This window comes from Onychostoma macrolepis, chromosome 03 (assembly GCF_012432095.1).
Source record: "Onychostoma macrolepis isolate SWU-2019 chromosome 03, ASM1243209v1, whole genome shotgun sequence".
NCBI lineage: Eukaryota > Metazoa > Chordata > Actinopteri > Cypriniformes > Cyprinidae > Onychostoma > Onychostoma macrolepis.
The window spans coordinates 6752084-6765298 of record NC_081157.1 but is presented as its reverse complement, the minus strand read 5'-3'; the positions used below and the strand labels follow the sequence as shown (position 1 = coordinate 6765298).

General features: G+C 36.9%; 1 protein-coding gene across 1 annotated transcript; it reads right to left on the bottom strand.

Annotated features, from left to right (window-relative positions):
* Positions 1-315: 315 nt before the first annotated feature.
* On the bottom strand, positions 316-11268 carry LOC131534204 (uncharacterized). Its single transcript, XM_058766931.1, has 7 exons — positions 11143-11268; positions 10984-11053; positions 10815-10906; positions 10307-10390; positions 9380-9441; positions 7577-7766; positions 316-1260 (listed from the first exon to the last, which is right to left on the bottom strand). The coding sequence occupies exons 1-7, from the start codon at positions 11266-11268 to the stop codon at positions 316-318; spliced, it is 1569 nt and encodes a 522-aa protein (XP_058622914.1).
* Between the last annotated feature and the right edge of the window lie 1947 nt (positions 11269-13215).

The window sequence follows — 13215 nt, the reverse complement described above, 5'->3', positions numbered from 1 at the left end:
AGAAGCTTTCTTTGAGTGTTACCCAAACTAGCAATATTAATTCACATTTTATCATGAAAACTCAGAATATACTGTACTAGTCAATACATATATCTATGACGTGCTGCTACCACTTATAATTTTTAGTTATTTGTGCCATGTATCAGGATTTTGATGTATAGTGTCTCTTAATGTATCGTTTAATGTATTTATTGTTTCCACAAATATCATGTTTTCATGACTTCAGCTCTGGTTTGTGTGTAACTATGGAGACACAAGGCAGTGGATTTGTGTGTTGTGGTGCTTTGATGTCCTTTAAGATGAAGAAAGAATTTGCTAAAAGTATTCAGTGAATATAAAAAACACATATAACAAAAACACAAGTAAACCAAACAAGTAGCAATCATTTTGTTCTTTTTGAGGTTTTGGGTGTATTGCATCTCGTAGCTTATCTAGAATTATTTTAAGTTCATCTGCTGTTTGTCTTATTTTTTTCACAAATTTCATGGTCTCAGACTTCAGCTCTTCGTCTTGTGATGATAGAGTATTGGCTGACTTGTCAGCAGAACTAGCAATTTGGTTGCTAGTGGAATTGTTTTCTGAGTAGTTTGATTTCTGCTGATGCTGTCTTGAACCAAAAGCTTTTCGGATGTTGTAAATTTCTCTAGAGTCAAGAAAAACAAAGAAGACGTCAACAGCTACAAAAAGTCCAGCCAAAACTCCTGTTGCTGCTCCAGCCACATGAACTGCTCTTGTTGTCTGAGCTGCAGCTCTCCCAACACTTGCGACTTGAGTTAAACGTACAAGCTCTGAAATCCCTCCCAGCCCTCGTCCAAGTTGAGCTCCAGCATGCGCCCCAGATTGTGCATTTGAAAAAGACTCATTGCTTGTGGAACAATTTAGTTTTAGCATTTCCAATGCTGTTGAGATGTTTTGGATGCAGCAAATTGTGGAGGTAATTTTTTCCTGGAACTCTGTTATCATCCTTTTGATTTTTTGGCGGTTTGAACACTGGTTAACCACCTTTGCTATGTTGCTGGCACCAGATGCAATTCCACCAGCGACTGCTACACCGATTCCCACTCCCGTCACTATCAGAGACGCTCCAAGAGTGAAAGGAGCGAGAATAGCTCCAACCACAGATGTGATTCCTCCAGCCAATCCTACTACACCTCCTGCAAGACTGCTGACGGTTGTGTTGAAATGGACTCTCTCCAAATCATCAGCCAGGCCTCTTAGTTCACTTAGAGTCTTATAAAGCTCTTCAATAGTTTCTTTGCTCTGTTGGGGTGGGGTTGGGAGAAGTTTAATATCCAATGTTTAATATCCAGTGTTGAAGAAAGTTACTTTTACAAGCAATGCATTACAATATTGTGTTACTTATTGTATTAAAGCAAAGTAACGTATTATGTTAGTTTTGCCACCTAGGCTGGGCTTGCTTATTTGTCTTTAATAACAAAAAGTTATATTTTTGACAACTGTAAAGGCCCTTTCACAGCAAAAGTTAAACAGGAGAGGTGGCAGTGAATAAATGGCCGAGGTATGAATAAATGGGAAAACAAATAAACTTGCGTTACATAAGGGGTGTCCAAACTTTTTTTAAAGTGTTGAGGCAGGGTGTCCACGGGTCCTTAAAAGTCTTAAATTCAGATTCGATGGGTCTTATCCAGTGTGACAGAGTGACTCATTACAATCACTGGACAGACCGAACTTTTTTTTTTTTTTTTTTATCGTAATAATAAATAGCATTTATGACAGCGATGATATTTTGTTTTCTTTTCGCATTTAACCATTAAATATTACATATATGTATGTAAAACAATGTGTATTTCCATCAGAGGTTTAGGTCTTAAATTTCATAAGGCGGTATTAAAATTTTTTCATATTTGTAGAAACCCTGTGCAGGTTCGATGGAGGTCGGATGCTTCTCCCTATATATATATATATATATATCAGGGGCGTTTTCTCCGAGTAGGCTAGGGAGGCAATGTCTCCTCAATATTGAATGAGAATGTGTGAATGAAAATGGGGAGGAGATCACTTCCTATTTGGAGATTGCTTCCTGTTCCTGTCTGCCGAGTGCGTTTGTAGCTCCATGTAGCTTTGTTTATCTTTTGGAATCTCTACCTTACTATCACTCTCTGTTGTTTAAATCGCTAAAGTATAATTTAATTCTCAACATATTTCTGATTTGATCTACCAAACTAATTTGACATCGTCTGCCTTTAATCTTTTAATTTAAACTGCGAGCGCTGCACGTTTGCATTCCGCTAGCCTATTAGCTTGTAAATCGCATCTCCATTCGCATTTTCTACCGCTTCTTTTCTCTCTGTCTCGCTGTTTCTTTTCATTCTTTTCCGGTTTTCACGAGTTCATCAAACAACTGTGGTGAATCGGAATTCTTCTACAATCACGGTGAATAATGGCTTCTCCTTGCATTGTCACCTTGCCATAGTGTAGATTTCTCTGTCAGCAGCAAGGGATTCACATGTGATAAATTCAGAAAAATAGGCCGACAAAGAAGATTTTAGAACTAGAGTCACGCATCCAAACTTTAATTGAGGATAGTAAGAATGTGAGGGCTGTAAATGCAGCTTTGGATGCGACTAGCTCAGGGAGTCCTGTACATTGTTTAGTTCCGGTAACAGAGCCCGTGCAGCAGGGTGACTGGGTAACTGTGAGGTGGCGTAGACACGAGTCAAAACACCGCTCTTCTGTTCCGATCAAAACATCAAACAGGTTCTCCCCACTTAGCAATGCACCCACTCATAAACCTGATGAAAGTTCTCTAGTTATTGGCGATTCTATTGTATGGAATGTGAAAATAGAGACACCAGCCATCATAGTCCAATGTTTACCGGGAGCCAGAGCGCCTGACATCCTGGCAAATTTAAAAGTGCTGACTAATGCTAAACGTAAATTCAGTAAGATTGTTATTCACGTTGGCACTAATAATGTTCGACTGTGCCAGTCAGAGATTACTAAAAATAACTTTAAAGAGGTGTGTGAACTTGCAAGTATGATGTCAGACACTGTAATATGCTCTGGTCTGTCTGTCGTCACTCAATGGCTAGATGTCTAAGTGGTGCCCGCAGAATAACAGGTTTCATAGACACTTGGACAAGTTTTTGGGGCAGACCTGACCTGTTGAAAAGAGATGGTCTTCATCCCTCCAGGGGTGGTGCCGCTCTTCTCTCTAGAAATATGGCACATAGTCTTTGCACTTTGCACAGTCCAAAACTCATAGAGTTTGCACTTGACTAACTGGGGCCCAGGTCAGGAAGCAGACAGACTGGCTAAAACCGACCATCTGCTAGCTGCCTCACGTCACAATAGTCAGTTAATTCTCAGCACACAGAGACCCTTTCACCTAGTTATCACACTATATAGACTGTGTCTGTTCCCCGAATTAGAAAAATACAAAAAAACGTCCAATTTAAGAATAACAATTTAATTGATGTTCAGCAAATAAAAAACAGATATAATACAGATAAACAAATGATGCTTGGCTTATTGAATATTAGATCCCTTTCTTCAAAAGCACTTTTGTAAATGATATGATCACTGACCATAAAATACATGTGCTTTGTTTGACAGAAACCTGGCTAAGACCAGATGATTACAGTATTTGAAATGAGTGTACTCCCCAAGATTACTGTTATAAACATGAGCCGCGCTAAAAGGTAAAGGGAGAGGTGTTGCAACAGTTTATAGCAATATCTTCAGTATTTCTCAGAGGTCGGGTTTCAAGTATAATTCATTCGAAGTAATGGTGCTTCATATAACGTTATCCAGAGAAACAAGTGTTAATGATAAATCCCCTGTGATGTTTGTACTGGCTACTGTATACAGGCCACCAGGGCACCAAACAGAATTTATTAAAGAATTTGTTGATTTTCTTTCTGTGTTAGTGCTGGCTGCAGATAAAGTCCTAATTGTTGGTGATTTTAATATCCATGTTGATAATGAAAAAGATGCATTGGGATCAGCATTTATATACATTCTAAACTCTATTGGGGTAAGACAACACGTGTCAGGACCTACTCGTTGTCGAAATCATATTCTAGACTTAGTACTATCACATGGAATTGATGTTAATGGCATTGAAATTCTGCAGCAGAGCGATGAAATCTCAGATCTTTATCTAGTTTTATGTATATTCCATATAGCTAAAGCTGTAAATTCAACTCCTCGTTACAAATATGGTAGAACCATCACCTCTACCACAAAAGACAGCTTTGTAAATAACCTCCCTGACTTATCTCAATTCCTCAGCATATCCAATGGCTCAGAACAACTTGATGATGTAATTGAAACTATGGACTCTCTTTTTTCTAGCACTTTAGATGCGGTTGCTCCATTACGCTTAAGGAAGATTAAGAAAAAGAGTTCAACACCGTGATATAATGAGCACACTCGCGCCCTAAAGAGAGCAGCCCGGAAAATGGAGCGCAGCTCCATACAAAACTAGTGGTATTTCATATTGCTTGGCGGGAATCACAACCCCAAGTATTTATTCAACACAGTGGCTATATTAACAAAAAAATATAACATCAGCAGGTGCAGACATTACCCAGCACTACAGTAGTAATGAGTTTATGAACTACTTTACTTCCAAGATCGAAACTTTTAGAGATAAAATTGTAACCATGCAGCCATCAGCCACAGTATCATATTGGATAGTGCACTATAGATCCCCTGAGGAACAATTCCAATCATTCTCTTCAATTGGAAATGAAGAACTGTATAAACTTGTTAAATCATCTAAACCAACAACATGTATATTACACCCTATTCCATCTAAACTGTGCTTCCAGAAGTCATAGATCCTCTTCTGAATATCATTGACTCGTCACTGTCATTAGCATATGTCCCAAAACCTTCAAACTGGCTGTTATTAAGCCTCTCATAAAAAAACCCACAACTTGACCCTGAAGAATTAATTAATTACAGGGCAATCTCAAATCTCCCTTTTCTGTCAAAGATATTACAAAAGGTAGTATCATCACAACTATGTTCCTTCTTAGAGAAAAATGGAGTAACAAATGACTCTTATCATCTGATTGTGGTTGTATCTCTCTATTAGTGCTACTAGATCTTAGCGCCGCGTTTGACACTATTGTCCACAAGCTTCTTTTGAATAGATTAAATATTATGTTGGCATTAGAGGAAGTGCATTGGCATGGTTCAAGTTGTACTTATCTGACCGCCATCAATTCATGGCAGTGAATGAAGAGGTATCATAAGTCAAGTCAAGTCACCTTTATTTATATAGCGCTTTTAACAATACAGATTATGTCAAAGCACTTAACAGTATCAAATTGGAGGATAGAGTGTCAGTAATGTATAATGATAAGATTAAACACTCAATTTTCAGTTGAAGGCATTTCATTATTGAATTCAGAGATGTCATTGTCTAGCTCAGTTTAGTTTAAATAGTATCTGTGCAATAAAATCGGCGATACCATACCAATCACAAGTGCAGTATGGAGTACCCCAAGTCTCAGTACCATTACTTTTCACGCTTTATATGTTACCCTTGGGAGATATCATCAGGAAACATGGTGTTAGCTTTCACTGTTATGCTGATGATACTCAGCTCTATATTTCTTCACAGCCTGATGAAACACACCAATTTGCAAAACTAACGGAATGCATAGTTGATGTAAAAAACTAGATAATTTCTTACTGCTAAATTCTGAAAAAACAGAAGTGTTAACTATCAGACCAAAAACTTCTGCATGAACACTGTCTAATACTTAAAGGCTGCTCTGTAAATTCTTTGTCATCAGTTAGGAACCTAGGTGTGCTATTTGATAGCAATCTTTCCTTTGAAAAACATGTTTCTAGCATTTGTAAAACAGCATTTTCCATCTTAAAAATATATCTAAATAACAACCTATGCTCTCAATGTAAAATGCAGAAACGTTAATGCGTTCATGACCTTGAGGCTAGATTATTGCAATGCCTTACTTGTGGTTGCTCTGCGCGATTAATTAACAAACTCCAGCTGGTTCAAAATGCAGCAGCTAAGAGTTCCCTTTCAGTCGGTCACTCCGAGTTACGTCGGTGACCAACGAATTGGGATCTCGCTTCGAGAGACCAATCTACTTTGAGTGTAAACTAAACGAGCCAATGCACATTGGCATGCTATAATTTCATCCAGCTGCTGCTCGTCATGGCACGAGCATAAGTAGGCAGCAGGTGCAACGCATATTCAGCTTTTCGCTTCGGAGTCGAGCGGTTGTTAACTGTTCTGCTCTACCCGTCGTCTTCGTGAGAGACTGACGAGCTAAGAGTGCTCAGGGAGTAGCTTTTCGGAGTGTTGGTGTGAGGGCGTGGCAGAGGCAGCTGTGGTTCCCCTGTGCACTTCAGTATTAAAAGAACGAATTTCCTATAACCCCTGGGGTCGAAGCCCGCACCAGTATGGTCTGTCTCGTACTGTTTTCTTTATGACTGCGAAAAGAACTAAAAATACGCTGTCATCTTTGATCGTACAGATAAGAATAAAGTATCGTTTGAAACTGCAAAGGGTCTACTTTTATTTGTGTATAGTCCTAATAACTATAAAACAATATGCTTTTGTAAAATAAAGAAAATAAACACCGTCTCTGTTACCTCTCTTCACAGATACGTAAATAAAACAACACGAATCTGCGCGAATACTTGCCTCAAAGGCATGAGAAATACTGTATATGTATAGAAAGCTTGAAATGCAGTGATGGGCAGTAGTTTAACTACATTTCTCAGTAGCGTGGTGGTAGCGTCGCTGTTTTCTGAATCAAATAGCTTTTCAGTAGATAAGCTCTTTTTTTGATCAAGTAGCGCGGTAGCATCAACAAAAGCTAACGTTACATTATCCAAAGAAAGCATTCTGAAACTCAAGCTCAAATCGGAAATATAACATCTAGGATCACTGATCCTGGATCAGTAAGTGACGCCACAGACACTAAAGCTCGTAACGCCATTGGCTCCTCAAACTGTCAGTCAAACCTCGTTATTCCTCCCACCTCTCTCGTCAATGAAGTGCGGTGCGCATTTTGGAGCTTCTCAGCTTGTTTGCAGTCTGAAGGTAAATAAAGAACTGTTGATTGAATAAGTACAGCGATTTCTTTACTCAAAAAACACTATCTATAAAGGCTAATATTTTTAGGTTTTTTTGTATTTGAGGAGCGGAGAAGAGTTTCTTAGTCTAGCATATGTTGTCAAGTCACAGCCAAATAGCTCGTGCGAAGTGCTGAATCTTTCATAATATGATACTTTGGCCAAATAACAGAAAAAAACTGAACGTCCACATAATGACAGAAAACTGGGGAAAACGGGACACCCGTTGGACACCCCTGCATTACATATTTGAGAAAGTAATTCTGATATTTTGTTGCAAATTTAAAAGTAATGCATCACTTTATTAGCTACTTGAAAAAAATAAGTAATCTGCTTATGTAACTGTCATTACTTGTAATGCATTACCCCCACCACTGTTAATATCATTTGGTTAAAATCAGTGTCAATGCCTGAAACATTGTTAATTCTTGCTTTCATGAGTTTAACTTTCATACATTTTACTTTTACAAAACATTTTAATGAGGTAACTCACCTTTTCATAAAGATGTTTAATGATAAAAGGCCTAGTCAAAATCTCACTGATAGATGGGCGCCTCGCTGGATCGGTCTGAAATATGTCAATTACCAATTGGCAAAGGTCATCGGAGAAGGTCTTAGGGAGAGATTCATAGGAACATGTAAGAATTTTTTCTAACAATCTCAATTGTGCTGCTTGCTGTAAACTAAAGAGGAATAAAATTATGAGGTAAATAGTTGGTTAAATCCTAAATTATTGTATCAATGGGCTTGAACATAAACATAAAATGTTAACAAATCAGCCATCCAACACAGGTTCAAATCAGTAAGATCAGCATTATGGCCAGTCACTTTGAACTTAAAGTCTTACATCACACTTCTGCATGCTCATCTCATGGATGAAATATCCCAAACTCCAGATTTCACTGTAAAATTGTAAAGATTATGAAGGTTAGAGTTTCAGTGTTCTGTAGGAAATTGTATAGTCAATGTCAATCAATAATGTAAATGAGAATAGCAAAACGTTTATTACGATTTCTCATCATAAGGTTTACCTCTTGAAATCTCAGGTGCAACAGGTGTGGGAGCATTAGTTTTTGTCATGTTCACTGTAGTAAACCTTACAGAAAAAGAAATGCATGGTGCAGGTCATGATATTTGCACATATATATATATATATATATATATATATATATACACAGTGGTGTGAAAAATTGTTGGCCCCCTTCCTGATTTTTAATTTTTTTGCATGTTTGTCACACATTAATGTTTCAGATCATCAAACAAATTTAAATATTAATAAAAGATAACACAAGTAAACACAACATGCAGTTTTTAAATGAAGTTTTTTATTATGAAGGGAAAGCAAAATCCAAACCGACATGGCCCTGTGTGAAAAAGTGCTTGCCCCCTAAACCTAATAACTGGTTGGGCCACCCTTAGCAGCAACAACTGCAATCAAGCGTTTGCGATAACTGGCAATGAGTCTGTTACAGCGCTGTGGAGGAATTTTGGCCCACTCTTCTTTGCAGAATTGTTGTAATTCAGCCACATTGGAGGGTTTTCGAGCATGAACCTCCTTTTTAAGGTCAGGACTTTGACTAGGCCACTCCAAAGTCTTCATTTTGTTTTTCTTCAGCCATTCAGAGGTGGACTTGCTGGTGTGTTTTGGATCATTGTCCTGCTGCAGAACCCAAGTTTGCTTCAGCTTGAGGTCAAGAACAGATGGCCGGACGTTGTCCTTCAGGATGTTTTGGCAGACAGCAGAATTCATGGTTCCATTTATCACAGCAAGTCTTCCAGGTCCTAAAGCAGCAAAACAGCCTCAGACCATCACACTACCACCACCGTGTTTGACTGTTGGTATGATGTTCTTTTCTGAAATGCTGTGTTACTTTTACGCCAGATGTAATGGGACACACACCTTCCAAAAAGTTCAACTTTTGTCTCGTCAGTCCACAGAGTATTTTCCCAAAAGTCTTGGGGATCATCAAGATGTTTTATTAAACACTTTTTCACACAGGGCCATGTGGGTTTGGATTTTCCCTTCATAATAAAAAACTTCATTTAAAAACTGCATGTTGTGTTTACTTGTGTTATATTTGATTAATATTTAAATTTGTTTGATGATCTGAAACATTAAAGTGTGAGAAACATGCAAAAAAATAAAAAATCAGGAAGGGGGCCAACCATTTTTCACACCACTGTGTGTGTGTGTGTGTGTGTGTGTATATATATATATATAATTTTTTTTTTTTTTTTTTTTGTTATTCATTTTGTAACTTTCTGTCATTTTGATTTAATGAAGCACATACTGTACCAATTATAATTCGCTCTGAACTCTCCAAGATGAATGTTCCCACATGCAGTGAAAAATATGCTCTGCCATAAGAAAGAAATATGTTTCCTAAGAATTTAAAAGCTTAGGTAAAAGCAATATTACTTTAAAATACATTGTGGTGATTATTCACATCCTTAATTAATATGATTTTTTATTGACTACTAATTTAGAAATTGCAAAAATTTGACTTTAAATATAGTCTACACATATTATGTTGTGTTTTACTGGTGCCTCTGTAGTCATCATCCAGTGATCTCAGAAGCCCTAAAAGGCCATGGATTATTTTTTTCTTTCTTGTATTCTCACTTTATTTTCTCATGATCTTGACACAGCAAAAGTTTTTTTTCTTCAAATAATTGTTTAATTCTGAAATGCTACTGAGTCTACTGTTGCTATTGAAACTATCTCAACTTTCACACGCATCTGATCAACAGATAAACCATGCGCTCTTTTATTGTTGATATTTCATAAAAACGTTTGCTTCGCTTAATAATGAAGTCTACAAATAAACAAACAAATACATCATTTTTTTCTTCTTCCTAGTACACTATTGGTGTAACTGGTCTAAAAACAGAGCATTCAATCTTTCAGAAATCTTTGGATTTAACCCTCTATATACTGTATATTCCTCATTCCTTTGAAATAAAAGCGATTGCAAAATTGAAAAATTACAAAAATTGATGGCCTCTTATGGAATCCTTATGAAAGATTATTTTAAATGTATCATTATTTGATAATATTTGTTTTGTGTTTTGTGTGCTATTGTCTTTAGAAATCACACAGACCAGAATGAAACAGATGTAATATTAAATTAAATTAGATAAATGCATAAAATATATAATTAAACATGTTATGTATCAGCTGAACAACACAATTTTCAGTGCTGTCAGAAGTGCAGTTTTGTACCTGGGGCTGCAGATTTTTGTGTAGGATCTGTTGATCATGCAGGTACTTTAAAGCCATGCATAGTTGCACAGTCCAGTCCAGAACCTGTCAATACATAAAATTGCAGCAGTTCTGTATCTTATCATTTAGAGCTATGGAGAAAGACATCAAATATTGGAATTCATATTCAGTATATACATAAACATTTATTTAATAGGTTCTTAACTTTGTGTAATTAGGAAGGAACATGCTTAAAACATTTTTTTTTTAAACTAATGAAGAAAATTATATAGAGTCTACAATAAACCTCAAATATCTTGTTTTAATATGGTGATTAGTTACTATAAATCAATATATTTTTTTGTTGCACCGGTTTTAATTTGTTTACATCATCCACATGCTAGCTAATATTACATTGTAGATAAATGTCTAAGTTCTTTCTCCATGTGTACATTATGCGAACAAGAATTAATTTTACTGAATATTCAAGTTACAGTAAATAACACCATCTCTAAATCTACCAATATACCTCATTCTCAGAAAATGTCACTGTTTCCTCCATTTTCTGAATGAGATCTCCACCTTCACAGTGCTCCAATACAAGATATAAGCTGTCAGTGTCTGAAAGCAGATACATTCATTACAGTGTGCTTTAAAATTATTTAAAATACAAAGGTATTTTGACAGTATTTTTCAACCTGTGATGATTTCCTCATGCTTAACTATGTGTGGATGACTGAGCTGTTTGAGAAAGTTTGAGAAAGCTTCCTAAAAACAGATACATATGTATCAGAATTGATCCTAGACCTTGAAATATTTAAATACTGCATTTTATTTTAAAAAGTGTTCAATCATACCTGGTCAGCTTTCAGCTTTTTAATGACAAACTGATCTCCACTTTTATTTTTCACCAGGAACATATTCTCCTGTTCATTCACCAGGGTGTAGCCTTTTTCCTTTAGAATTGTCTGTTTGTTACCCATCTCTGAAAATGTCTGAAACTGTTTAAGAAGTGCATTGTGGTTAAAGAGTGAACCAAGAGTAGTATGAATACTCTATTAAAGGGGTGGTTGACTGTTTTTTTCTAGGCGTGATTGTGGTATGGGTTTATGGATATTGTGTTTGTGTTATGTTTATTTTTTAATGCTTAGTTTTAAAAAAAAAACATTATTTTTCACATAGTTTACCTTTATTCTTTACTCTGTCCCTTCTCTGATAAATGCGCTGATCATTTCCTTCTCTTATGAAGCCCCTCCCTCAGAAATACATGATGGGCTCTGATTGGTTAGCTGGCCTAGTGTGTTGTGATTGGCTAAACCGCCGAGTGTGCGTCTAAATGTCCCGCCCCTCAGCTCAGTGGCATATGCTCCGGTTGTATTGTAAACAATGGCGTCATCTATATTGCTTATCAATTTGAGCCCGATTGAGATGCAGAGGATATTAGTGAAGAGCATCGCGCAGAACCTGTGCAAGCACGGCTCTTAATGGTATGTTTTCTGTTTGTTGTTGTCTCATATTTTTGATACGCTGTTATTTGTAAATGCTTCTGCTTATGTTAGCTTTTAATATACAGTCTTATCCTGATTAAAGCTTTAATACAGTATGGCAACCGCACACGCGTCCATGTTTAAAGCTTCTCATAGCTATGTGAAAAATATCTGTCTATACACAAAGTGTATAATTGGAACAGTTCATTGTTGGAGCTGAGCTGATGATCTGAATGAGAATGAGAGAGAGAGAGAGAGAGAGAGAGAGAGATGCAGAGCGTGTGCAGAGCAGTGGTCTCAAGGAACAGTATTAAGAACCGCTGCTTTAGAACATTAATTTTGAAACTTGTGAATCCATTAGAATCGTTAGAAGACAGAATCCTGATTCATATATGAATCGATTTTTACGTGCACCCCTAGTTTTCTCTTCCTCTTCCTCTTCTCTAAAGCAGCGCAACATAGCCTCGCCCCCTTTGCTGCATGTTCCCGGGGGCGGGGTTTATCTGGGTTTGTTATGTCACAAACCCGGGAAGTAACTCATTGTAGTCCCTACGAGCTGTTTTTGTAGGCATTAAACTGCCATAATTTTAAAAGACTATGGCCCGGTTTCACAGACAGGGCTTAGACTAAGCCAGGATTAGGCAAAAGTTCAATTAGGACATTTAAGTCATTTTTATTAACATGCCTTAGAAAAAACAATATTGGCGTGCATCTTGAGACAAAACAAAGGCACTGATATATTTTAAGATCAGTCAGTGCAAGTTTCTTTCAGATGAAACAGCTCAAAATTACATTTTAGTCTGGGACTAGTTTTAAGCCTTGTCTGTGAAACCGGGGGAATATTTCCATTTGCATTGAACTTTCAGTGTCATAACTTTTCAGATATTGTTTATGCTCAAACAGCAACATTACCCACTAACTAATGTTAAAAAAAGTGAAATCGCAATCAACCACCCCTTTAAAGTTGACATCTGAAAAGAAAATGACAAAGTCATTCACATATATTCTGAACTCTGCTTTTTTATTACTTACCTGAACAATGTAAATAGTGGAGAGTGATTAGATCTTCATTATCACTGTCTTTAAAAATAATATCAACGGAGTGTCTATTAACACTAAGTGCAAATAGCCCGCCAAGTGGTCAGAGGCTATTTACGCTAACTCCACCCACCAATGTGTAATTGGGCTAGTCAGCACTACAAAAGACTACCATTCAACAGCTCCAGTGGCATGGATGGTAGGGGTGGCACGGTACACAGATGTCACGGTTCAGTACGTACCTCGGTTCGGGGGTGACAGTTTGATATGATTTCGGTACAACAGGGAAAAAAAGAAATCTACTACTATCTACTTTTTTTCATTTATTTTGAACAGACAGTAGTGCAAATTACAATTTTTTTCACATCTAGATGTGAAAATACTAAATATTATTACATGTTATAT

Excerpts from the sequence above, each read along its gene's own strand:
- LOC131534204 (XM_058766931.1), bottom strand. The coding sequence starts at position 11,268 with ATGGGTAACAAACAGACAATTCTAAAGGAAAAAGGCTACACCCTGGTG. Across the intron at positions 10,391-10,814 it reads TGACATTTTCTGAGAATGAG|GTTCTGGACTGGACTGTGCA; the intron begins GTATATTGGTAG and ends ATGTATTGACAG. Across the intron at positions 1,261-7,576 it reads TTAAACATCTTTATGAAAAG|AGCAAAGAAACTATTGAAGA; the intron begins GTGAGTTACCTC and ends CCACCCCAACAG.